This window comes from Haemaphysalis longicornis, unplaced genomic scaffold, assembly GCF_048455015.1.
Source record: "Haemaphysalis longicornis isolate Haplotype H1 unplaced genomic scaffold, Haemaphysalis longicornis Haplotype H1 scaffold_5, whole genome shotgun sequence".
Classification (NCBI taxonomy): Eukaryota; Metazoa; Arthropoda; class Arachnida; order Ixodida; family Ixodidae; genus Haemaphysalis; species Haemaphysalis longicornis.
This window is the reverse complement of record NW_027526385.1, coordinates 64381619-64408392: the sequence shown is the minus strand read 5'-3', so window position 1 is coordinate 64408392 and position 26774 is coordinate 64381619. Positions and strand designations below refer to the sequence as shown.

General features: G+C 44.8%; 1 protein-coding gene across 4 annotated transcripts in view; it reads right to left on the bottom strand.

Moving 5' to 3' along the window:
- The window catches only part of LOC144138333 (cytochrome P450 3A41-like), a 37919-nt gene extending 16824 nt beyond the window's left edge, over positions 1 to 21095 (bottom strand). Inside the window, exons 1-7 of one of the 4 annotated variants that reach the window (XM_077670564.1) lie at positions 20804 to 21095; positions 18404 to 18521; positions 14187 to 14283; positions 10906 to 10958; positions 9191 to 9287; positions 7001 to 7126; positions 17 to 254 (exon numbers count right to left, since the gene is read on the bottom strand). In XM_077670564.1, the coding sequence (XP_077526690.1) occupies positions 17 to 254; positions 7001 to 7126; positions 9191 to 9287; positions 10906 to 10958; positions 14187 to 14283; positions 18404 to 18486 (694 nt within the window). In that variant the 5' untranslated portion in view covers positions 18487 to 18521; positions 20804 to 21095. Of the gene's footprint in view, positions 1 to 16; positions 255 to 7000; positions 7127 to 9190; positions 9288 to 10905; positions 10959 to 14186; positions 14284 to 18322; positions 18346 to 18403; positions 18772 to 20803 lie in introns of those variants that run through there. The other 3 variants (XM_077670566.1, XM_077670565.1, XM_077670567.1) reach the window with 3 other exon arrangements.
- Between the last annotated feature and the right edge of the window lie 5679 nt (positions 21096 to 26774).

Here is a 26774-nt window from a genome sequence, read left to right as displayed (position 1 = left end):
CCCAAGGTAAACTTACGTGCCCCTGTGTGGAAGAGGCCCTTGAAGAGTCCTGGGATAACTGACGTGGCGTGGACAAAAAAAGGGTTCCCAGGATCATCCTGAGCGTTCGGTTGCATCCCGAACGCTGTCTTGGCGACGAGGTCGAAAGCCACAGTGCTGAGGTATGGACGCACGTCCACCGCGTTACCCTCCACGCTCTGTTTTTCCAAGAGCTCCAGGAAGTGGTCCACCGTTTCCACCATGCCTGGAACAAGCTGGAAGTGTCTCGGAATGAATTAAAAACTGGCGAAGCTTGCACTAAGTTGCGCAAGGCTTGAAGGACAACGAAGCTGCAGGATTTCTTTCAATGTAAGCACTGAAGGACACACCACCACCCATTGCATTAGGTTTGGAATTGTTTATTTGCATGTTCTGTCGTGTCCCTCATGCATCCCTGACGGGCCGGGATGGGTTTTGTCCACAGGCTTTCACGTTTCTCCCAAAGTGCAATGCGTCAACACGCGCTAGAACCAGCGGCAGCTGGATTTATTTATTTATTTATTTATTTATTTATTTATTTATTTATTTATTTATTTATTTATTTATTTCAATTAGTCGGACACGGATATATCGAATTATTGTCTATATCGAACAGTCTGAACATCCCCTTGGAAATCTCGTGCAAAATTATAGCGCTGTTGTACGCGTGTATCGAACTCTCGATCCCGGCCACATTCGATATATCGAACGCTGCGCCCCAAGTGCCCATGAAAGTGCGTTTCTCCTGATGATGTGGATGTGATTATGATGGTGACTTCTCCTGCTGCGCTCGGTTTCTGGCATTTTTTCTGTGTGCTTGAGCGGTTTTCAGTGGTGGATCGCGCAGGGGGACCTATGTGGCGTGTTACGTGTTTTTGTCCCCGGCCCACGTTTCGGAGCCATGGTCACCGAAAAACGGAAGACTTTGGATTTAGAACAGCCTTGTAAACATATGACACGGAAGAACAAGCAAGCGAATCTTACAGATTCTTTTTATGTTAAAGTGTGATGATAGTAGTGGTGTGGCTGGAATTTACCGTGCTGTGAGGAACAAACCGCTAGGCTACCTCTTGTAGCGACTTTGAAAAGCTCTCAGTGATGTGCGGAGTTTTCAGATACGCTTCAGATGGGCATATTTCATATTTTGAATTATCAATATATCGAACTATTTCGTGATCCCTGTGGAGTTCGATATATCCCTGTTCGACTGTACCTACAGCGCCCATTGGCTATTTTTGTAGGGCGGTTTAGTAGTCACAAAACAACCAGTAATCATACAAATGCAAGCTACAGAATGGGAATACAGGTTTGTATCGGTAATCAGAACACAGCAGAACATAGCAACATAACATAATTCAAAACATAGTAACAATATACGGTCAACAGCAAAAAAACACTTTCAATAGCAGTAAAAACATTCGGTAAGTGCACAATTTCATTCTGGAAGATGTTCCAATCGTTAATTGTATTGGGAAAGAAGGAATACTTAAATACACTGATGTGGCACTGGTAAGGTTTAATTTTTTTCTAAATTGTTTCTTCGAGCCGACACGTAATTTGCCGTTTTTAGTTAAGTATATTTGTTAATTCCAGTTGATCCTATCTTAATGTTACAGAGAAGCTTTAGTCTACAAATTTTTCTTCGCGAGCATAATGTTTGCCACCCTAAGTTATTTCGGACGACCCAGCTTCTTATATCAAAGTTGAAGTTACCTGTAACAAATCTGGCTGCACGCTTCTGTACCCTTTCCAGCTGTTATTTCAATACTTCCGTATACGGGCCCACACTGCGCACGCGTATTCCGAAATAGGCCAAATGTTGGTGAATTAAAGTGCTTCTTTTAGTGATTGAGGCGAATGTTCGAAATTTCTCTGAAAAACATGCAAGAGCCAAGAAGATCTTGCAGCTGTTGCATGAATATGGTCTGTCCAATCTAATTTACAGTTCATTGTTACACCTAGATATTGCACTTCTTGTACACTTTGTAATACGTTATTTTTTAAAAGAAAGGTACATTGCCGTGGTTTTTTTCCTATTATTAAATGTTATATGGTAGCATTTAGCTGTGTTTAAATTCATCTGCCATTGTGCACACCAATCTGAGATTTGAATAAATCTGCTTGTAATACACGTGAACCACCAACACTCTTCACAGGGTAGTACAAGACGCAGTCATCGACGTGCAATATAATATTTGACCGGACACAATTGAGTAAAGCATTGACAAAACATAAAAGCAGCAGCTGCACAAAAACTGATACCTGCGGCATGCCAGACAGAACTACAACGGGTGATACTGGCGTGCCACTTATGACTACCCGTTGCTCCCGCGCAATAAGATGCTGTTTTAAACAACCAAGAAGGAGACTAGGGATTCCCAAAAGTGATAACTTATGCAACAAGTAGTTGTGTTGAACTACGTCAAACGCCTTTATAAAATCTAAAATTACTGCGTCTACTTGCAGACCATGGTCGAAAGAGAAGGCAACAGCATAAATGAACTCAGTTATGTCACACCCGATAAACCATAGCAAAAACCATGCTGAGCTGGCGAAAAGAAATGTGTTACTTCAACATGCTTTATGGTAGACGAGTACAAAATATGCGCAAGTGTCTTGTAGCAGACTGACGTTAAAGATACGGGTCTATAATTGCATACTTATTCCGGTCCCCAGATTTGTGCACGGGTGTGACATTTGCACTTTTCCAATCACGAAGTAGCATTTCAGTTTGGAGCGACACATTTAAAATTAAGACTAAGAAAGGAGCTACTGCAGCTGCGCAGCGGTTTAAAATGTTGTTTGAGATACCATCAGGGCCATGCGCGGAGTGTGGATTAAGATTACTGAGTATTGATGACACGCCCTGCTCGGTAATAACAATATCATTCATATCTGGCAAATGTGGAAGCGAATGAGAAACGAAAGTGGGATTTCGAGCTGAAAACATAGAATAAAAATATGCTCTAAAGCACTCGGCTTTAGAGAAATTATCTTCCAGTAATTTGCCTTTATCCGTGATAGCGGGAATGCCTGCGGGGTCCTTGTTATTTGTGATATAACGCCATACTTCTTTGGGGGTTTTTCTTCGTTCTATCAGCTAAGGGTGATAAATATCGGCGTTTTGAAAGCTTCAGGTCGTTTTTCAGCTGCATACTAAATTCCTTTAGTTTACCGTATAGGCTGGGGCTTTTGTTCGTCTAAATGCATCGTACGTTCTAGCCTTTCTTTTTATGTACGCACTTACGTAACTCTTTTGTCATCCAAGGTTTATCGACGCACAGTTTCTGCCTTTTGTGTGAGACAAGGTTAATTTTTATTGGAATTATTTTATCCTCAAACATGGTCCATTAGCTCTCTATGTCGAGGTACTGGCTGTAGTCCACAAACGACGGTAAGAAAGAACTCAATTCTGCACTCAAGGAATCGTAATTGCCCTTGTCATATAAAAGTTTTCGTGGACATGGTCTACTATTTTTGACCCGCCTGCACATTAATGTACCAGTTACAACTTCATGATCGCTAGTTCCTGGTAATGGTATAACCGACTGAACAAAATAATTTTGGTTGCTGAATACCAAATCCAGCCCACTACTTCCCGAAGCTGTAATACTAGTAGGAAAATGTAATGAGTAGAAAAGCCGATATGCACCAATAATTTCAAAACACGCTGCGGGAATTTCGCTTCGACTATCTTCAACCGGAAGTGTATAATAATAGGTAACGTCAGACATGTTTAAATCACCACCAAAAAGAACAATATCAGCGGAAGGGCAGAGAGTGATCTCGATGAAATAAGAAGGGAGGCTGTGTTGACACAACCAGGGGGTCGATGAAAAGAACCGTCGACAATATTGCGTCCGTCCGGAAATACTACACCACACATATGCGGAAGAAGAGTCACCACCACGGACCCGAATACACTGCATAGCATTGCGTACTAGAATAAACACGCCACGACCTCGCGTATTGCGATCTTTCCGGTAGCTAGTATACGCTGAAGGAAAAACTTCATTGTTTAAAACGTCACCATCTAGCCAGGATTCTTTTCCAATAATAATATCCGGTTGCATGATGCTGACCAAGTTTCGAAATTCACTGGTCTTGTGTTTCAAGCTGCGGCAGTTCACAAGAATAAAATACCGGTTATCGAATGAAGCATTATTTCGGTGAGGTGTCCCATGCGTTGGCTGCTATAGGGCGCATTCACGAACCGACTCACTGGTGCTATCGTACGAGTAGGTCTTGCCATCCAGCGTGAGCTTATTGTACCGAAGCTTAATTTTGGCACCGCGTCCCCGTGCAAAAGCGATGAGCTTTTCTCTTTCTTGTCGGATGTTTCTAGAATAATCTTCACTTACCGAAATTTTAGTACCTTTTGATTTTCACGCCGCAGAGAGCACTCGTTGCTTGTCATTAAAAAGAGCGAACTTCACAATTATTGGTCTGGGCTTGTCATCTTTAGGTTTGCCCATTCTGTGAGCCCTTTCTATTGATGACGGGTTCACAGTAACCTGCAATTTTTCAGCGCAAAGCGAAATAACCTTGGCCTCCCGTTCATCCCGTCTTTCTTTCTCCTCACCTTCCACACCAAAAAACTGTAATATTAAATATTTATCATTATTTAACATTTTTAATCTATAATATGTTATATTAGATGATAATCCCCAGATGTGTGTGTACGTTTATTATTAACGTGCACACACGCACACAACTACAACGCACATTCTGTCTCTTCTCTTTTGTTAACTGCTGACCATTAGTACACCTTCTGGAATTCGCTATGTAGGACACGCTTAGCGTCTGTATTTTGTTAATCCATAGGGTTCTCGAACTGTAATATGGAAGAAAATGTGGGATGTGACTGACCGTTACGTTTGTTAGCAGTTCAGTGAAGGTACCAACGCGGCTTTCGCGGTATAAATGTTAAGCTGAATATGCTTCCCGCTGGGCTAATTTGGCGCACTAATTTTTTTTCGAGCTCCCTTTCGAGGTGTCAATTGGACACGGTATCAACTCCCTACGATGAAATCTCTTCAAACTGAAATAGTTAGGTTAAATGTTCGCTAAATTAATACCGCAACTTCGGGGTACTGATTTCAGGATACTTCAATGTTGATTCAGATACTTCAGGGTACGCACTATGGGTACCGTTTTGAACAAAATTTATAGGATGCGTTATTCTAAGTACTACTAAAATCGAACAGATGGTCAATAGTGCGTATACTCATACCGCCAGTGAAACACAGAAGGAACTGACTTATTGGCTAGTGAAAGATGACATATTATTTGCGTCTTTTTTCTCTCGCAGGGATTTTTTAGTTGAGCCATCTATACTCGTCAGGCTGCATAGAAAAACTTCGGAACCTCCCTCCTAATGGAAGAAACTCTCCAGCATTTAGACTGCCGACTGCGCCTGCGCAAGTGTCGTTAAATAATCACAGTATCTGGTCTCTCGGCTCTGTAGTGTCAGGGAAAACCCAGTGGAAGAAACTCTCCAGCATTTGGACTGCCGACTGCGCGTGCGCAAGTGTCATTAAATAATCACAGTATCTGGTCTCCCGGCTCTGTAGTGTCAGAGAAAACCGGAAAGTGACGCAGATGGAGACCGGAAAGTGATGCGTACTGTGATGACGCCGCGTTTTCCTAGCTGGTTGCAGCTTAGAGTCTGCTTTAGGTTCCGTTTGCTAGGCCGCCGGAAAAAAAGAGTTTTGATGAACGACATTTTTACATTTGCTCATCAGAAAACCAACCAACCGGGAGGCAGAAGTTCCGATGGATAGATTCCGGCTTGTCGAAATTTTACTGTATTGTTGTCGAGATCATGCTCGAGATACTATCTCGAGATCTATTACTCCAGTTGCCGAAATACTGTACAATACTCTCGAGTTGTCGAGATAATATACCCTAGTTGCCGAGATTCTACTGTATAGTAGGCCGAAGGCTCAAGCATTTTTTATTAACGAAACTAGACCCAAGAGGGCGTGAACACCAAACACAATCTTGTTCAATTGAAAAGAACTAGAATTTGGTAACTCACTCAGCTTATCACAGCGACAAGAGAGAGAGACAGAGATGGCTTTAGTTGATGCCCGAGATGGGTTCTGGAGGGTAAAGGACTTCGACGTCCTCCCTCCCTAAGCCGTCAGCCAGGATTCCTTATATCCTCGCGGCGGCTTCGGCCATCCTGACCCCTCACAACTCGAAGCTGACAAGAGACTTTTTTTTCGACTGACAAAGGATATGCGAGGAATATTCTAAAGCATCCGAATTTTGCCCCACACGACGTCGCAGCGACAAAAAAGCGTCAGAAGTGACGTAATAAATGGAAAAACACAAAAACCTTTGTCAGTGTAATAACTGCACTTTAAATATCAAGCGATGTCATTAAACAAAACTAGAGTCCCCGCTACAATCACCCAGTCATGGTTGATTGATTGTATGGTTTAACGCACCGACGCAACGGAGGCGATGAAGCGCGCCGTAGTGGAGGGCTCCGGATTAATTTTGACCACCTGGGGATCTTTAACGTGCGCCGAAATCTCGTACACACGGGTGTTTTTTGCTTTTAGCCTCCATCAGAAAGGCGACCGCCGCGGTCGGGAGTCGAACCCGCGTCCTCGTGCTCAGAATTACAGACCTAGTCATGTTTCCTGGCTGTGGCTTAGTTCGGGTACCGCCATTCGCAGAAGCAATATTCTGTGGCGTCAGAGAGACCTCGCTAATACGAGGCTGTGGGGTGGACAGTGTTTCATCTGTTGTCATTATATGACGGTTATGTCTTAAAGTTTGCCATAAAATTGGTATCAGTATTAGCAGCCTCTTCAATTAATCAAGGTTGTGTTTTGACGTCATGGCCTCTTTAAGCAAATATCTTGGCTTTATTTTCCAAGCACTGTGACTCGTCATCAAAAGTTGTACTCAAGTGTTCGACAAACCACGAATTTTTCTCCTACAATGCATGTAAAACTTCCGTACTCACCATTTTCAGCTTGCTTGGCGTGAAGGCTTGAGAGATGCAGCGCCGGATAGGCTTCCACCGTTGTCCCGCGGCCACAGAAAGGGCGTTGCGGTTTGCTGGATTTTCGTTCACCAGCCGCCACACGGTCTGCCGGGGTTCATGAACACAATAGAATACATTTAACAGAATGTATACATGTAGACAGAATGAGTATATATCCAAACAGAATGCATGTATACAGAATGAGTATATATCAAAACGCTATATTATTTCCTCAGCATTGATGTATAAAGTATGTAGCACAGTAGTCACCTTTCTCTAAAACAAGTCGTTGCATATTGGACATTTTCAAGACTGGCAGTAACTCTCAGCTTAAATCTTCATAGATAATCATAACAGCGATGAAGGTTAGATAATCACCACCGGTGACCATCCTCAAAGGGGCGGCTCTCGCCCGAGCTGCTTCGTCTTTATCACATCGCTTTCTCGTAAGTGGAACCACCGCCATATCACAAGCGCGTCACAGCCGTTTCTCTTTCCTCAGCTAGAAATACAAGCAGCTTGAATTTAGCTATGAGGTTCAGTTTAATCTAGCGGAAGCTGTCCTGCACAAACTAATGTCACGATGAACGGGGTGGTGGGAGCAAACTTTTTTTTTCGTTTCAAGCTGAAGCACCCAGAGTTGTGCACGTTTTTCGGGGTTGTCAAGCTGGCGGCAGTACGTACATATAAAATACGAAGTGGTAGCCTGCTTCGATAGACGTTCTTGGGCTAGATAACCGCTTCAGTTTTAGCCCGTTTATCCGTCGGCCTCTCACAGCATCCATTTGTCCGCCTCTCCTGGCCTCCTTTCAGCCGTTGTGTCACTAAAATAACCCAGGAAATTAACGAGAGGTGTTGAAAGTGAGTCGCGCAGTGGGTATACCCACTGGCGGTAACTTGACTCAGTGGTTTATTACCGCCTCATGCATCCAATTCATTTATGAGCCAACGGTGACCACCTGCGACCCAAACATTTGCCATCCTCTCCTAGAGAAAGTCGGGAGAAGCCTGAAATCTAGGGGCGCGTCCAATTTTTCTTGAAAGGGCCCCCAACCTATCGTCAAACTTTCACAGACCCAAATACCGAACGAAGAAAGAACCCGTGCGACGATTTCTCGCGCAGCAAGTAAGTGCACCTACAAATGATCTAGATGTATACCGACACCTAGTTTCTGAGATAAAGGTATACTGTTGCGCTCCTTCTCCATTGTCCATGCGTGTATTGTCTTATGTATAACCGGCCCTTTTTCAAGATGTTCAAGTAACCGTTTTGACACAATGGAATACCGGTTTCACGCATGCGCTGTGTGTCCAGAGATCTTACCACAGCTTTCGGTCGACCAACCGGTCTATGGGGAACTGCGTTAGTTTTTTGACGCGACGCCATCGGCCCCACAAAGAAAGCTTTCGCTTTAATAACGTGACGGTTACTTTGAAAGCTTGTGGAGAGGAATGATTTAACCCGTTTTCCACACTTTTGCCCCCTGGTAAAGTCGTCTCCAAGTCTCCATTGCATTCGGCAATAAAAGATTCCGTCTAGCGCTCAACACGGTGAAGCCCCTTAACAGGAGGAAGACACGCGTGGGGCGCCGCGCTGATTTTAGCATGGAGACCTGTTTAATGGGACTCGTGGAAGAGCGCTGTCGCTTCCGTCTAAGTGTTTCCCTAACAGCGCGTAGTTATTTTTGTGACTACCTCCCAATCTGTCGGCTGCCTAAAGAACTCATACGGAGTTGTATGGTAGCAGTGCACTGTGATACGTAGCCTTGTTTGCCGAGTACCCCCAACTCCAGCCGCAATTCTTTAACGCCCCACACAAGCAACAAAAGCATAAAGGGTGGAGTCCATATATTAAATCGCTACAACAGGAACATGAAAATAATTGGTGGACGGAGATAAAACATAAAAACATATAAAAATTTAAAATACTTTACAACCGCCACACCCCCAAAACGATGTGAAAAATAAAAAGGCCGCAAAGAAGGACGCTTACACGCATAAAAAATGTGAAAACAGACCAACCCAGTACCCCTGCATTTAAAAGAAATTGCATAAATGTATCTCAATCATGAAACCGACAACATTATACGGCGGCATTGTATTCCTACCTCAATGCATCATCAGCGGCCTCTGGCGCAGTCAACTCTGTCCAAAATGCCGGCAACTCACCCCACGATCGGTGAACTCGGCGAAGTCACTGACGAATACCCTCTTCAAGAATTCGACATCTTTGACCATAACAAATGGGGCATCACCATTGAAAATGCTGCCGAAGGAAAGGGGGTGGCGGAGGGGGTATCAACAAGGTTTTAATAAGTTCAGTAAAGCTTCGGGATAGTTCCCTTGTTATGATCACAGAGACGGACACAGGAAAAGTTGGCTTTGTGAAAGTGTACGTTTATTTCCTGTGTCCGTTTAAAATGGTATGGATGACTTTAAAATGACTTTACAATGCTAAGGATGTGGTTACACCCACTCCTCGCCGCTAAGAAGACGGAGACCTCTTTTATACCTATGCCGACGATTGCTAGCACCGCAAATATGCAAATAAGCAATGATACTGAAACTTAAAGGAGTCATGAAGACAAAACACAAGTTTGTGTTATTCGAAAGATTTCGTGTTTTATAGTGCCCCCAGCGCTTGTCCGAATGCAAACGATGGTTTATTCAATGAGAAATTAATTAATTTAAGTTACAATTTTGATCTTCCCGCTAAATCATGCGTTATTGACACCATAGGGCCTTTTTTACCGATAGCGATCCCAGATGGCGCCACAACACCGCGACAAGCCGTTTTCTGCCTTTGTTTTTGTTTGCGAACCTATTTGTACCTGGCTTGTTTTGTTCATGGAGAAAATTGTTTCGTGAAACATGGTTCTCGCTCGACAAATACGGTCACGTAAGACATCGTCGCGTGCGTGAATCGGCCAGTGTCGTCTGAAACCCCGAAGCCCCGCATTCCTGTGCAGCTAAACCAAGCATGGTACGCGCAGTACAAACAGCAGTGTGCATCAGTACTTCTATGTTTACGTGTGCTTTCATAACTTCCACTGTTTGTCCCACCATTCTTAGGGCTTTAAAAAGAATGTGCCCTAAATTTAAGCGCAAATAGCTCGTTCGGGAAGCTCATCAGCTCTGCCTAATTTGCGTTTGCTTTTCCCACCCTCCACCAATCGCAGAGCTGTCTGGTATGACATCATAGGGTCTGTTGCGGGAAGGGAGCTAGTGGGACGCATGACCATTCGCTTTTTGCCTAATCATGTAGCTTATTTGAGCGAAGTTTACGTTAAAAGTGATCTCAGTATGATTCTAAGGAGGCAATCGTTTGAATGAACCAAACTTGTGTTTTCTCTTCATGAATGCTTTAACTAAGTGTCCGGCAATGCTCACCTACAACCGCTTCACCATTCAAGGCATACGCGTAAGTGCAAGATTCCCTAAATGTTTTATCAAAATTCTCGCTTTAGACCAAGTTTTTTTTACGATCGAGACTGCACTTTAGAAAAATCCAATCCTCCCCCTTTTAACAAAGTATTGCTTATAACGACACCACTTTTCTGTCGTCTATAACCTGTATAATAAGGGTTTACTCTATGTCGGCTCGGTTAAGTGCAACAAAATTGTGTCGTAAAGGAAAAAAAAATTGCGTAATGTACACCAACAATTCTCCAATTGCGCCTCGTCCACCAAAAATGATAGTGATAAAAAAGAATATAAAAGTATCACGATAGTTGTATTACAAAAGTTGGGAATATATACTGCATGCAGTATATATTCCCGACTGTTTTAAAACCTATAGCATAATAGAACCAGCGTGACGTACTTTAATTACGAAATACTTGTCCGGAAACAGACGTGAAATGAAAGGTTGTGACTTCACGTACCCGTAAACATCACCGTATTTCTCAAAGCAGTCATCCATCCCTTCAATGGTTTTCTGAAAGGACACCAGAATGTAAAATTTAATGAGCGAGGATAACGAGACAGAAGCGACCGACGGTCGGCGGCGTCAACCACAATTTATCCCGCGAGAACATTGAAGTGTCGCCTGTTACAACATCGCTAGCATGTGCTATGGGTATGTGGCCTTCGCCAAGCTTCCCACCACGCATGCAAGATTCCGAGGCGTGCAGCTTTTTCATGTTCCGCGGTGACACTTCCTCTGTGGCATCCTGTGGGTTTTCAGTATCAGCCCCCCACCCCCAACGGACACTCTTCGAGAAGTTGATGTCGACATGGCCCAAGGTGGCCTTTGAGTACACTTGGGTGGTCTTTAAGAGAGCTTGCCACACGACCATCGGAACGGAGGCTTTACGAGGTCAAGCCCATGAAGCCGGTAATGGAGAAATAAAATAAACGTCTTTATCATCTGTGCGTGAACGTGAAGACACCTCCCGTGTGCTCATGATGATAAACGCACGGCCAGTGTCCTCGCTGTCACGTAGAAGATTATAAGGACAAGTAGAAGATTATAACTACCTCAGCCAGGTTATCTGTGCTGATCCCAACCACGAGAGAAACATCTGGCGCAGATTAGGTGTGGGATGGGGTGCACCCCGCAAGCACTCGCAAATAATGAAAAGTAAGTCACCTCTATTATTGGAAAGAAGTATATATAACAGAGTCTCCCTGCCGGTGATGACAGATGGAGCGGGAACTTGGTGCCTTGATTCGAGTTGCAGAGGACATCTACGCTCGTGCGGCTTAACATTTTGGAGTGAAAGCGTCATTGCGCTCCTTTTTCGGCCTTTCCGTTCTGTCGTGCAGAGACTAAGAGCTGGCCCAAAGTACGCCTAACAAAAGCGGAGGGTCAGTCCGCTTTTGTTGGGCTTGCTTTAACGCTAACTTAACGACCTGCTAAGCAAAAGTTCAATTCTTTCAACGTTGAGCTGCAAGTGGCGTTTTACGACGCTAGAACTCAAGCGGTAGCGTCAGGGTTAATGTTAGCCTTACCATCAGGCCGGCAGCATACTTGCGCCCGCCTCCCTCTGCTCCGCTAGCCGTTTGGCTTGCGTCTTAGCAACCGCTAGGTTACTGCTAAGGCTTCACCTTTGATCCGCAAAGAAAAAAGCGTAGGGTAGGGGTGGTTTAGCCTTAAAACAAGCACTCAAAATGGCAGAATTTGCGTTTATGTTTATCACACATGGTCGCGATTATGACCGACATGGTTTTATTTTATGCTCAGGAACGAGTCTACCTATCTGCAGTTTTAAAAGAGCCATGAGAACAAAATACACGTTCGGAATATTAAGAAGACTGCTGTATCCGCATAACAATAACACAAGATTTATCGGAAACGTCAAAAAAATAATCGAGACAGTAATGAAAACTGGTGAAGCCGTGGCGCAACCCCCGCCACATTTCGGCGACATCTCTATGACGTCACAGAAACTTGTTCGTGTCACGTCATATTGCGGCGACTAAAGCCTCCACACAGAAACATGACTGGTCGGCTGAAGTGGGGCCTCTGGCTCCGTTCGCTCGCGTCTTTTGATTGCTAACGCGCACTTAGCACACTCCGATCCGTATTTGCAATGCTGGCTTCTACTGCCTCAATCTCGCCCTTTTTGCGTCACATTAACACAATGTTTAAAATTTTTTCCATATTTCTTCAGTTTTCCGGTAAAAACCGCAACTTTCGTTGCTGGAATTGAGCAGAATGAGTTACCAAAGGCTGTTGCGAAAAACAAGACAATGGTGTGGCCAATGAGAGAGAGAGAGAGAGAGAGAGAGAGAGAGAGAGAGAGACTTTATTGAGCGTTCTGTGGTCTAAGGGTCTATCGTGCCCCCCGCTTGTGCCGGCTGGCGACTTGTGTTGCTCTGTTGACCACGGCGGCGTGCGCCTCTGGGTCTGCGCTCGCCAGCACTTTTCCGACTGCTCGTCACAAGAAATTGGAGCAAACGGGTTTTTAGGACATCCCCACAGAATGCGAGGAAGGGAGGCGAGAGCACCGCATGCAGGCTATCCTTTCTCCTCTTTCAATCATGACGGCAACTTGTTGTATTGTTATGCGAGTATTTACTAAGAATTGTATGTACGAGGAGAGCAATTTTTTGTTAATTAGAGCTCAAAAGCAATAAACCTTACATACCGCAGAAAACTCTTTTATAACGTACTTTTTAGTTTTGGGGACCCACCTGTATAATACCACGTAAATGTATTTGTCACTAGTACAGTAAAACCCGATTGATTGATTGATTGATTGATTGATTGATTGATTGATTGATTGATTGATTGATTGATTGATTGATTGATTGATTATATTTTATCATAGCGATCACTGTAAAAAATGTTCCAAAACAACATCAACATCAACAGAGTATCCCCGGCCAAAAAGAATTGCTGTACCGGAAACCGGTTACCTGAGGTGTGTGACTATGTAAACTTGGTGCTTTTTAACGGCGGCGCTGATTATCACGTAGTAATTTTTCGTGTCCGCAGTAAAAAATTCCAAGAAATTGCCGAGCGGGCGCACGTGAGCACGGGCCTTCGGGCGTTCCCCGGCAGTTAACAAAAGCAAGAAAATGCCTAGGGCTCATGTGTGCATGCCTCTCGATGACCGCCCAGCGTCCCCTCCGATCATTCGTCAAGCCAAGCATACCACTCAGGGAGATTGGCCAACAGTGGCCGAAAAAAAAATTCCAGCGTTAGGCGTAATCCTGCAAACAGTTGCTCGGAATGAGAAAGACTCCAGCGTTCGCCGTAACCATGGCAACTCTTGGTCGGAAAGAGAAAGACACGTCATAGCGTACACGCCTACAAGGTGACGTCCAGTAATTATCACACAAAAAAATAAAAGAGGCTCACCCTTATAGCAACAATGATACAGTAAATGTCGTTGAGGGAGCGAAGAAGCAAAACTGCTGCAATCGAGGACTTGAACCTTCGTGATGGTCGTGAAGGCTGAGTACACCCTCGCTGCCTTTTAATTACGCGTTTGTGTGAGCATCCTTCATTTTTGAAGTATACCTCACTCATTCCATGGGGGCTGCTACCGTGCACTCACACGGCGGAAATGTGTGAGAATCAACGGTGCAGTCAACAAACATAAAAGCGACCGCAACGAAACATGATAAACACTTTCCTGGACATTTACTTCGCCATCCCATGTCGAAAGTTTTGTCACCATTTGTTTCTAATATTGTGGCGGTGCAGTAGTATTACCTCGTTCCAAAGCTGGTGGTAGTTTCCGGAAACCATGCTTGGCCGTGGACCCGAAATGCCAGTTCTTTGAAAGAAGTTGAACGTTCTCTTTCGCCAACTGTTAAACAAGCAAAACGCCATGCCCAAAGGTCACACAAGGCCAGATAAGCTGACGTCTTCAAGGCCGGCGTGAAAAAAAAACTCATCTATGAAACAGTCATGCAAAGTCCTTAATTGGAAGGTATTCCAATGGGAGAGTAAAGAAGCTTGCAAACGTTCCACCTTCGCAAATAAATTCATGCTTGTGTGATGTGCCAAGACCTGTTAATTTCACCACTGCAATAAAAAGCGTCTTCTTCATTTTTTCCACACGCTATTAGTGGCACACTTGAGTTACAAGTACTCATTCTTCACGCCCTAACTGACTGGATAAATTAGGTACGCATGCTTGGCGCAGACCTCGATAGGCGCTTGTTGTACGCACTTTGGATAACCCCAACTGTGCTTACACATGAGCCGCTTCATAGGCTCGACGTCGTCTCGAAGTGACGAAGGTGGACATTCTAGACAACTCGCGTCTTGAACGTCCTAACCCGAGTACGAAGCGGTAGTCCCATGCGAAAATATCGTATGGTCGGCGATGGAAAATCATTTTTATGGTTGTTTTTAGCTATTTGGCCCAATTATCTATAGACGTTTCTATGGCTGTCTTTAGCGATTCCTATCGACATTCCTATGTGTGTCTTTAGCTTCTTCTATAGCCATAGCGATATCGAAAAAAGAGCTAAAGACAGCCATAGAACTCGCTATAGAAGGAGCTAAAGACATCCATAGAATGTCGAGAGGAATCGCTAAAGACAACCATACAACCGGCTATAGAAGAAGCTAAAGACACCCATACGAATATCGCTACGAATATCTAACACAATCACAGAACCGGCTATAGAAGACGCTAAACACACCCATAGGAATGTCGATACTAATATCGAAAAACAGCCCTAGAACCGGCTATAGAAGAAGCTAAAGACACCCACAGGAATGTGGAGAACTGCTAAAGACAACCATATAACCGGCTATAAAAGAAGCTAAAGACACCCATAGAAATGTCGATATGAATAGCTAAAGACAGCCGAAGAACAGGCTATAGAATAGGCTAAACACACCCATAGGAATGGCGATACGAATCGCTAAAGACAGCCATAGAAACGTCTAAAGTCTATTGGGCCAAATAGCTAAAGACGACCATAAAAGGATTTTGTATAGCCGACCTGTATGGGGTCCCTGCTAAAACTTCCCCGAAGTATCATGGTGCTGCCATAATGGGGCTCTTGCTATTGTTGCTTTTATTCTGGGAAAAGCCTACCACCATTCGAGTTCTTACTGCGCATGACTATGAAAGCAACCTATTAGACACAGTGAAAGCAGAATGTTAGACCATACAGGGAAACAATTTAAGGGTTATTGCAGGTGCTTATCAGACCCATCTGCACTACAGCGCGTTTGAGTATCGCAATGTGATGAAAGTATACTTCTCTCCCTTTGGCTGTCCCCTAAAGGACAAAAACCCCTTTACAAACGACAGTGCCTTCCACCAGTTTGTTTGCTGATTATTGCTTAGTTGTCAACGCATGCGTGCTGTAGTTAGAGAGACACCGGTTGGCTTTCCGGCCCGTATGTTTTCTTCCTTACTCATCTTACTCAATTGCTCCGACTTGCCGGAGTTTGTTGTGGGCAGACGGAATCAGCATTTTTATCATGCCTAGCTATCGGCGAAGGCGACAAACAAAGAATCCTTGCAGAGGATCCTGAAGCATATTCTTATGAGATAGAAAAGTCCGCGCGTGAATGAACTTCGGACGATGAACGCGATGGGACCATACTTGTCATAAGACGCGTTTATAGGTGTCAGGTACAAACGACGCGTTTTTGGAGAGCTTGCCCAATATACCTAATCGCCATCAAGGTAGCGTTGATCGAAGTGCACGCTGTCATGTCTTTATCCCTCAGCTTGGCTTGAAACTATATTCGGCGGCAAGATTCCGTGGTAATGCAGCCAACACTTCAGAGTCGAACCACGTCGTTTGCTGCGCAGCTGGTATTAGTTCAACAAACATAATTGTCTGGGTGCAACCTAAGCTATTCAGAAATGTATATTTCTTGTATTTAAGCCTTGCATTTATAGTGTTACTACATTATTAGCCAGCATATGTAAAACACAGAGCACTATATTTTTAGATTTTCGGGTTCATTTGTTTGCGGAGTTCGCCAGAAGCGTCGCATAGGTACTCTTCAGAGAAAACATGGAGTCCTCGTTGACGGTAGCTTAGATCGCGACTTCGTTAACCTCATGGGATTTTCAAGAACCTTTAGAACCGAAATCTGCCAAAACAAATGAAGCAAGTAGTCTGCATCGTGTACGCTCCAATGAGACTGACGCAACCGGGGCACTCCGTCGTTTTCGCATTTCGTTCAGTTCGTCAGCTTGCCAGCATAAGGCAGCCTAGTGTCTCACGGCTTAAGGCGAAGGCTCTGAGTGGTATCATGAAGTCCCCAAAGCGTTAAAGGCTTCGTTTGTCAATTGGAAGACCACATACGGTTATTGGAAAGACAAGAGTGCAGCGGTACCTTAGTTTCACCCTTGCTGCTCTTCGACGGAAAGTACATCAGTACTCCATTCTCAACGACACGGTATCGTCCGCGGTATTAGTGATTAAGTCAAAGCCTTGGCTTCTGTTTAGACACAAATGACGCGTGGGGAAGGAGATGCCCATACGCCTGCATGCTCCGTAATTGTGATTCAGCGCACTCAACTATGGAGCTAACGCGAAAACATGAACTTCAGCAATGCGCATCTGTCACGCCGAAACTGAAGCCGAAACTAGTTTACCGGTAACTACTTTGGCGCAGTAACACGAACAAGTTTGCTCCCCTTCGCAGCTTTATCTCCATCGCCACAGAAAGCTTTCCAGAGTATAGAGGCGCGCCTTTTCTGTTTTGGTTATTAGGCACTACGCGTTCAGGAGCCAATAGGACCGTGCCTTCATTTTCCTTTAGTTTCATTTTCTGCCTGGAACCCTTCTGTTCATATTTAAAGCTACTCGAACGCCGTGCTTCTTTTTATTTTTACCGTTACATTTTGTACATTCTTTCACAGCATCTTTAGAATGGCAAAAAAAACTGAAATAAACGTGTTGAACAACAACATCATGCTCGGCATGGCATTGTTCGTGACAACGTCATGACAAATTCATTTTCTGTCATGTTACTCACAGGAACACTGCGAGTTAGTACATGGATGCATAAGCGGGGACTGTCGACGCCGCGGGAATTAAAGTGTTCTATTTGTTAACTGCCTGAAACAATCGAACCCGCATTTCTTCACTGCTTGGCGGCGGTTTTTCTTTTGGACTTTTTGCGTGTAAACCATGAGGAAAATGCACCCTTCGATTAGGTGATGTTGATTGGCCTCCATATTGTTTGGAGATCGCGCATGGCCTGGCATCACAATGACGTGGACACGAGGCCGATGCGACAGTGCTTCCGAAGGAGCGTATCCAAATTTGTCGATGTGCACAAAGCAAAGAACCTTGTTCTTGAGTGACTCCCAAGGATTTAACCTCTGACCACACTTCAAGAATTCCATCGACAAAACCGGCCCACTACTGGGTTGGTGCCGTATTAACATGTTTCACCTCTAATTAATTTTGGTTGTGCTGGTGGCATATTAGCATGCGTCATCTGCGCGCAGGAGGAATATTTTTCATCACATGAAATTGTACCATTTTTTCTTAGAATAACGTGAACACCCATTTGAATGTCCTTTAATATCGAGGCCTGTGATTTCTTTATTGCATTATTAAGCCTTGATTCCGTGAGTGAACCAGATCTCAAATTTAGATCCAGTATGCCAATTACAGTCCTTGCGCTCTGACGCCGAAGAAGTGGAGGTTGCCGGATTAATTTGAACTGCATTGAATGATTTGAACACATAGCCGTGTGCTCAGGCATTTTTTCTTTGATGCATAGATCGAAAAAGGCAATTAGCCACTGAAAAACTTATAAACAAGTGAATAGACTAAAAACAAGCGCAAAAACAAGCGCTACACGGTTTAACGGGCTAAACATTTGGTGAATTCCCTACCGTATTTAGCACTCACCGGCGATGAGCTACGGCCCATTTTGCTCCTTCAGCATACCGCAGGCGGCTTGCACATTTAAAAGACACCTTGCGCACTTACCTGAAGAGTAACGTCAGAGCGACGACAATTACGGCAAGTGCAGCCGCAGCCGTTCCCAGCGCGTCGAGGCCCGATGTTTCCATCCCGTAGCGTGCGTCGTTAAACGGCCTTGCGTTTCCTGCGTGCAACGCAGGATGCCCCGACAAGGGCGCCCGAGCAAAGAATACCACGTGACGCCAAGAAACGCCAAATGCTTTTGCGTGGAAATCTTCAACGCAGACGGCCGTCAGAGGTCGGCGGTACCCGACGAGCCATTTTTAGCTTCTTTTTTATCTTTAAGAGAGCTGATATCTCCCTCCGACGGCAATGCAGGCAGCAAAGTTAGATAAAATCGACACAAGCACCACTAGGCCACGACGGTCACGGCAGCTTCCGAGCTCCGCTGATAGAATGCTTGTAGGCTGATATGCACACTCGCGATAGAGGGAAGTGCAAAAGCTAAAACATGAGTAAGGTAACGGCTTCGGCTACTTGGTTTTTTATTATTGTAGTACTGCGCTTTAGGAATTACGGGGTACAGAAAATAAGAGAGTACACAAGAACAAAGTGAACAGCAAGAGCGCTACTGGCAACAGAGCAGTACAACCACAATAAAAGCATGAATCAAAGGTGAAAATTTTGCGTTGAAATGTCATAGCGTGAAATAACAATTAATTATGTTGACCAGCGTTCGCATTGACAAGCGAACAGGATATTCAGAAGAAACATACTTTGATCCTGGCCTAACGTCGACATGCGTAATTTGCACGCTGAACTTACTCATGTAAGCATCAGTAAATGTGTGTACCAGATGTGTGAAGCGTGGGGTCAGAACGAATATTCTCAGTCTACTTTTATTCGGCTAGAGTGGATCATCTAGGGTATGCGTACTTGCCCCGATTTAGTGAGCTTATTCGAATACCACCAGGACCAAACTTTAGCCAATTTCCTTTTCAACTCAGTTACTTAATTTTGCTTACGGGAGCTAGGAGCTACCTCAAGACATTTAGGGCCAATTGTTCATTCTTCGACCACTTATTTATTCTTTGGGTCTGTGGAGATTTTGTTTGTCGTACTAAGGATGCCGAATTTTCAATTAACGTAATTACCGCGTGCTTGTTGCTAGACAGTTTTAATGCATTTACCTTAACGCATTAAAAACCGAGGGAGTGTGATTACACAAAAAACGCGTAGCTCCTGTTTTATCAAAACGATCTCGAAACAATTCTATGAAAATTAATTTACAGTGCAATTAGAAGGATGGTATGTGTACGTTCTTTATTCGATAAATATAATAAGCCACCATACGACGCCCATACAGCTTCGCTGGTCTTTCATTTCCACTGTAGTTAAGAGCTTTACTTTTTTTCGTAGGAATAATTTTCGCGGCCTGGCGAGAAATATATTTTATTTCTTCCTAACGCTAAGCGGGTCATAATGACGGCTCGAGAAGACAGCCGTGTCAAACTTTTGGGTAGTTCGAGCTAGCGCTTTGGTGCGGCGGAAGCTTGAATTCGGCAGGCGTTGTCTGGCGTAGGAACGTTGGATTTGTATTTCAGTTGCGCATTTCGGATACGCGGATCCATTATTAAATGGAACCACCGACGCCTCCCTAAGCGGATCAAGATTCTACAGAACCGTCGGTTTAGTGTGTTGCATCATAACACCGCATTACTAAAAATTAAAGAGAAACTCGGCTAGCGACTCTCCCTAAAGGAGCTTTGCGAGCGTTAAGATCAAACTGAGCAGTGAAATAACCGTACGAGGCTTCACAATCTTGGATTGAAACGCCCGTGTGTACGAGATTTTGGCGCACGTTAAAGATCCCCACGTGGTCAAACTCAATGCGGAGTCCTCCACTACGGCGTGCTTCATCGCCTTAGTAGCGTCGGCGCGTTAAACCCCACAATCAATCATTCCATCTTGGATTGAAACTCTCTTATTCTCTTTTATCCCACGTAGGCATTAGTTTTGTTCGGTTACACGAAATGTGGGGCGAATCTGTTGTTGCGCTCGAGAGTAAAACAATGTTGTCGCCGGTCCCTCTCAATCTGACTGATATGCTTCTTCTGAAGATACTGGGAGTGAATTGCGCCAAAGAATAGTACTTTATCAAAAATATGAACACTAAGCTCGCCGCCAATTCCGTTCCTCAGCAATAAACAAGGGAAGTGGTCTGCTTCCGAGCACATGCTCCGCGCGCAACTAGAGAAAATGGAAACATCATCTTTTAGACCAGTGGATGAGACCATGCGCTGAGGGAAATGGGAAAAAAAAACGCGAATTTAAAACTGTTCTGTTGTTTCGGAGAGTAATGATAGTACATAAGAAGGTCAGAAATTATTGCAGACTACGTGAGGCACATATTTAAAAACAAATAAGCTGAATCCGCTTGACGTGGCCTACTAATTGCCTACTTACCTCTCGTCCAGTGTCAAGGCACAAATGTAGCGCTGTAGCTTCGGATTATCCAGGAGGGTTCACAGGTTGCAGCCGTCTTATAACTGCCTATTGTGCAGTGCTTCGCTCTGTGCACCGTTCTCGTCCAAATACGAGAAAACCGGACGGCCGATGCTTCTTGTCAGGCGAAAAACCTAACGCCGTGAACGTTGTTACACTGCTGACGTTGTTACATTGGTTGCAATCAGCCGGAGACATCGTCGTGGGAGCGTTGCTGGCCCAGCGACGGATACGGGCGCACGTGTCCCCAAAGGCCGAAAAAGAAAACACGGGAGCTTCCGCTGACGGAAGAATAACAGACCGAGGTTGCCGAGGTCACCAGTTTATTTCTTGGTTTATGTTTCGGCTGGAGGGCGCTTGATGTTCGGCATAACAGAGGGCGCTACTTGGAGAGAATGATGCTCGCGCGCTCCGCTGAGGAAGAGGGCATCCGCGTCGTCTGCTACAACGGCCGCCATTACGCGCCCCGCCGCAGCTGGAAAGCATGCGAAGCGCGCTACCGCTTGCGGTGCACGGGTACATTCGAAGACAACTGCACATTCGCAAGCTTTTTTTTTTTCGAAGCTTGGACAGCACTAAGTGCTGCAATTGCCTAAATGCTTATCAAGTAAACGAACTACTTCATATAAGCTAATGGCCTGTACATGTGTTATGCGCTAGAGGTTGACGTAGACTTCCGTATATTGCAAACGGATCACCTTCCTTAGCCAGAAAATGACATAATTTTAATAAGCCTAAACCCTCACTCATTTTCTTCGTAAAAACTGCGTTCCAAATACGCTAAGTGTCGTTTGAAGCACTTATGTACATGCCACCAGCCGTACATGTATCGAAATGCACACGCTACCTGAGCGCAACAATACTGGCTCTATTTTGCGATGTTTACGAGCAATTTATAAAGTTATTATAAGCTGCATCATATGCATTCCACACAGGTAAAGCTCCCTCCGCAGCCCGCCCCCAAGGATATGGTGAACAGCGGCAGAGAGAAGAAGAGAGATGAACATTTATTGAGCTGCAAAGGTAGAAGTAGATCCTTAGTTCAGGAAGCCATGTGTTGACCGCGCCCCCGTGGCCCGGGTTACAAGGAGTGCTTGGTGCTGCAGTACTGTGTAAATGTGCAGGTAAGATGAAATGTGAGCTACTTATTATTCTTGCCGAAAATTTTTCAATTAATTGAATTTTCGTGGTAAATAAACCTGTTTTTCCCTGATTATTTTCCGCCATTGATATCCCTCCGCCGTCTCTCTATTAACTGCATATACAGTGCAGGCATACCTGAACACATCACGTACATGTTGTCGCTCTATCTTTACAAAAAAGAAGAACCGTGAATTTAAGTCAACACGTTATTTATTTGTGCACATAAATCCCCCATCGACAGAAGCGGTTCCACTAATAAATCGCTACATGGCAGAATTCGCTGAGGACTGTCGCTGGTCTCTTCCTAACTGTATTCGATTTCAGCTTTTCCTAACCATCTGCGCGGTACCATTCTTAGTAGTGTGCTTCAAAGTGAGCCTGCAAAAAAATTACAATTGGATTTTAGCGGACTCGCAAAATAACTATGAATGTCTGTCCTTGCTATTAAAGCAACACTTCATTTATGAGCGATGTGTGTGTGAGAGAGAGAAAGAAGTATTTATTTATTGGAGAGATTAGATCAAGGGGGAAAACTTGATATGCTGAATTCACGTGAGTTTTCCCGCAAGCCGGTTCAATGAGCGCGACAATGAACCTTATCTGATGCTAGGGTAATGATTTAAACTTTTGCACTGAAAGTTTTTGCGAATAAAAAACATTCAGCTCACAAAGGACCAGGTCTTTGGGGCGAGATTTTATAGCGGCCGTTACAGACTTCGTTCTTTGAAAACTTTTGCAGCCAGGTCGTGGTGTCCTACTAGGGCAGAATTTAATTATCATGTAAGAATAACACAACACCGCGCAATAGGCCTGGGCTTGTTTTTGCTTGTAATTTAAAAAAAAAACCTCATTCACAAGTACAAAAAATTGGCTCCAATCCACTCGGTGAGGGTGATTGGAAAGTAAAGATATAAACGACACCCGCAGCAATTGCCCATGCGGCGTCACTTGAATTCACACACGTGGCTCTACAAAGAGAGAAATCATGGAATTTTGAAAGTTCCCTGGGATTCGCGGGTGCCGGGCAAGATCGGCCGGGCTAGATCGGCGGATGCCGGTGCTATAGCCCGGCCGTGCGTCGGCGGAAAGAAAACGGAGAGGTGCGTCTTTCGAAGGGTGAGACAGCGGAACGTAGCCATCCTGATGTGCTAGCTCGGTGCTACACCACCGCGCTACACAAACGCAGACACCGAAACAATTGGGCATGTGAGCTTAGTGATTCCCATTTATGCCAATTAAAACTAGTTAGTTTAATAAGTTTGAATTGCGAGAAAGCTAAGGGAACTTTTATAAGCGCTATTTATCAGAAGCAGTTGCTCCTTTCGCTTTTTGCAATACCTCCTAAAAGGCAACCGAATTGGTGTTCACCAATTTAGAAAACGGAGTCCCATTCGTGGCAAGCAGTGCGCAAAAGGTAGCGTTTCTCTAGCGGAGAGATGTGTGTATGTGGTCTCTACATTTTGCTTTCCTGCTCTGCAAACCAATCCTTATCGTATCTTTGCCGTACGACCACTTAATTCCGTCGGGTTAGGGTTACCCAGGAGGTGCTGTTGCGAAGGAACCGCTCAATGGACGCGAAGCTGCGCCAAAACAGGCCCAAAACAACCGTCATTAAAGCAGACGACAGAGCCGTACCGCCGATGTGCCCGCCGGCGGACACTTCCTCGCAGGGAACGCTGGGTAAATTCGCCGCGCCATCTACAGTGTGCTGCGTAAGCGAACCCTGCTCACCACCCGCCACCGCCTCCGCCGCATTGGGAGTTTATTGTCCAACACGCCGTGAAAGAACCACTGGCTGGTAGAGGTAGAAAGCTATGCTTTAAAAAACCCTACACACAAAGCGGACACGGGCCCAGCCTTCTAACATTTAACATTTTTCGCAGGAGCAGCACAAGTTTTGTGTCCAAATGCAGTGATTTCGGAAGAGGCACGTAAGTTTCGACTGAGTTGTGGAACGCGTGCACGAATAAATGTATAAGCGCTGCAGCCAGGGTAAAACTTTGCCACGTAACGACACTACTCTGAAACCTGCGACAATACTTTGAATGTATCAGAACACTCGGGGCCCTTTAAGCAGCAACAAATATTGTCGATACGGGTGCTTTTGAATGGAATGCCGCAATACGCGGCCTCCTATCTGGCTCATTTTCTTACAGCGGGGTCGTTACCCGAATGCCCCGTACCCTGCACGGCGCTTGGCTGCCAGACGTTCGCTCACGCACCCAAATAAAATAAATGTTGCGCAAAATAATACTTCCTAATCAAACTACTTAGCATTTCAAATGTTAAAATATAAAACCCGAAAAAGAACAACCGTAAGTGTAACGTACTGTTTAGTACTAAAGGTTGCTTCCCCGCAAGAAGACCCTGTGTGCAGGCCGCTTGCTTCGTTGTACTGGCGTCATTTCCGTGACGGATATGACTTCAGTGAAATCTCTGTATTCCGGAATAAAACACTTTCGTGTTAAAAATAAATGTTCATTTATGCTGTCACTGGATGAGGTCTTGGTCGGATTCCGCTTGTCGCGCTTGATATTCCCTGTCTAAAGAAGCCTTCTTTTTTGAGTCTCTGGGCAAGCGTTACAGTTTCCAGCCATTCCTAGAATGATTTGTGCCCTGCGGCACGCAGCACCCGGGCATGGCAATGGATGTGATCGCATAAAACTGGATGGGAATGAGCAGCGAGCTAACAACGCGCACGTCAAGCGCAGGTGACCGATCGGGGGAGTCAAGATGGCGGTTACGCTGCCGCCAAGGCCGCGGGAGCGGCATTTGCCCTTTCAAAAGGTGACACCACTCTAGGCGGGAAACCAAGTAGGAACCAAGAGCGTTGTAGGAAAAGGTCACGATTGTTGTAGCGTCATCTGTTATATAAAAAAACAGAAACCCTTCGGCGCGTTCTGTTGAAATCTGATTGAATCCTTCCAATTTCATATCAGGGAAATATTCGCTTTCCCGAAGGCTCGGGATTTAAGGGTTATACAGAGAGACTAAACCACACGGCTGTTGATGGTCCGGACGTGGGTAGTTGGGATTACTGGTTGATGAAAAATAGAAGGGGCGATAAAGCTGCACCATTTGAGGACAAGATATGACGGGTCTGCTATGACGTTTGCTTCGGTGATAGATGACCGCACTGAACTCTTAATGTGACCTCTCGTTTGCTCGTATAACGCCGTGAGTTCAGCGGCGTAGTACGCACCGCACGCAAAAAAAAAAAAAACAGAATGCTCCGAGCTCCGTGTTTGTTTGCGGCAAACTCAAAACCAGCGGGTGTTAGTGGAGGACGCGTATGCGCCATAGGGTTTTATCAATAGTATGACTCCACTCGGGAACATGTTAAGAACGGCAATAGCTCATGTGCGGTATCACTCCGCTAGGCGACGGACCCTGATGTCAACGGGCGCACGTGTTTTGAAAGGAGATTGCTATGAATGCGTGATGCGTCTGCCTTTTCTCACGTAGTTTGTTTGTGGTCGCTGGAGTAGTTTGTAAGCATATTAAGTCCGAAAAATCCCGGAAACGCTTGGTGCCATACTCAAAATATTTCTAGTAACGCACTACGTCACCTCCAGGAGTAACATCCGGCTGCGGTGATGAGGCACAGCGGCAACTTTCGTTGCCGCTGGGAGTAATGGTACCAGCACTCACCTTTTCAAACGCAGTAGTGTGTGTCAAATCAGAGATTCAATCAAGGCTAGAAGTAAATCAGAGGGCCGTAGGTCGATTGGCATTAGGAGCACACAGTAAAACAACAAATGAGGCAGTGCAGGGAGACATGGGAGGGGCATCCTTCGAAGCGAGAGAAGCACAGAGCAAAATATGTTTTGAAGAACGACTTAGAAATATGGATGATCAGAGATGGGCGGCGAAAGTGTTACGGTATCTTTACATGAAAAGCGTGGACATACAATGGAGGAAAAGAACCGGAAGGCTCAGGACAAAGTATGTGAAACCTGGAAGTGCAGGGGAAACGACCAAGGCAATAAAAAATGAAGTGAAAGAAACAGAGACAACGACCTGGAAAAAGAGGATGGATGCGAAGAAGTCCTGAGATATCTACAGTATCGGGAAGCAGGAGATCACAAGGAAAAAATTATTCGATAATACCAAAGGGAGTGCATTGCTTTTTGAAGCCCGGGCGGGTTGCTTGCGGACAAAAACGCTTATCCGCGAGCCGGTACAGGAAGAACGGTACAGGAAGGCTGCAGAAATGAGCCAGAAACCATGCGACATATTGTAACGGAGTGCAAAAGTATCCGTCCAGTCCTCAGTGATGGAGCCATCCAGCTTCCGGAAGCCCTTGGTTTTAAGGTTAGCGGAAAAGTGAATTGGACAGCAGTAGAGGTAAGTAAAAGAAGGTTAGAATGTTGGTGGGAAAAGAGCAGAGAACAATCTGGGAAGACATGCGAACAAAGAAGTCAGTCTAGCACAAAAATTTCGTAAAAGTATCGTCTTTTTATTTTGAAATAATGTTTCTTATTTATTTATTTTTTTGCGAGGTGATTGTACAGCGGCGTTACGACTAAGGCCGCTGTGCAACGCCACCCCGTTACAAAGGGGAAGCCACTAATCTTCGTCGTCATCATCATTATCATAGATCGAGGTGCACCGAGTAAAATGTGTTTTGAGAGGAGGTTGAAAGCAATTAAAGGAGCCATGAAGAGAAAACACAAGTTTGGTTCATTCAAAAGATTGTCTCGTTAGAATCATACTGACACCACTTTTAACGCAAACTTCGCTCAAATAAGCTACATAATTAGGAAAAACGGGAATGGTCATGCGACCC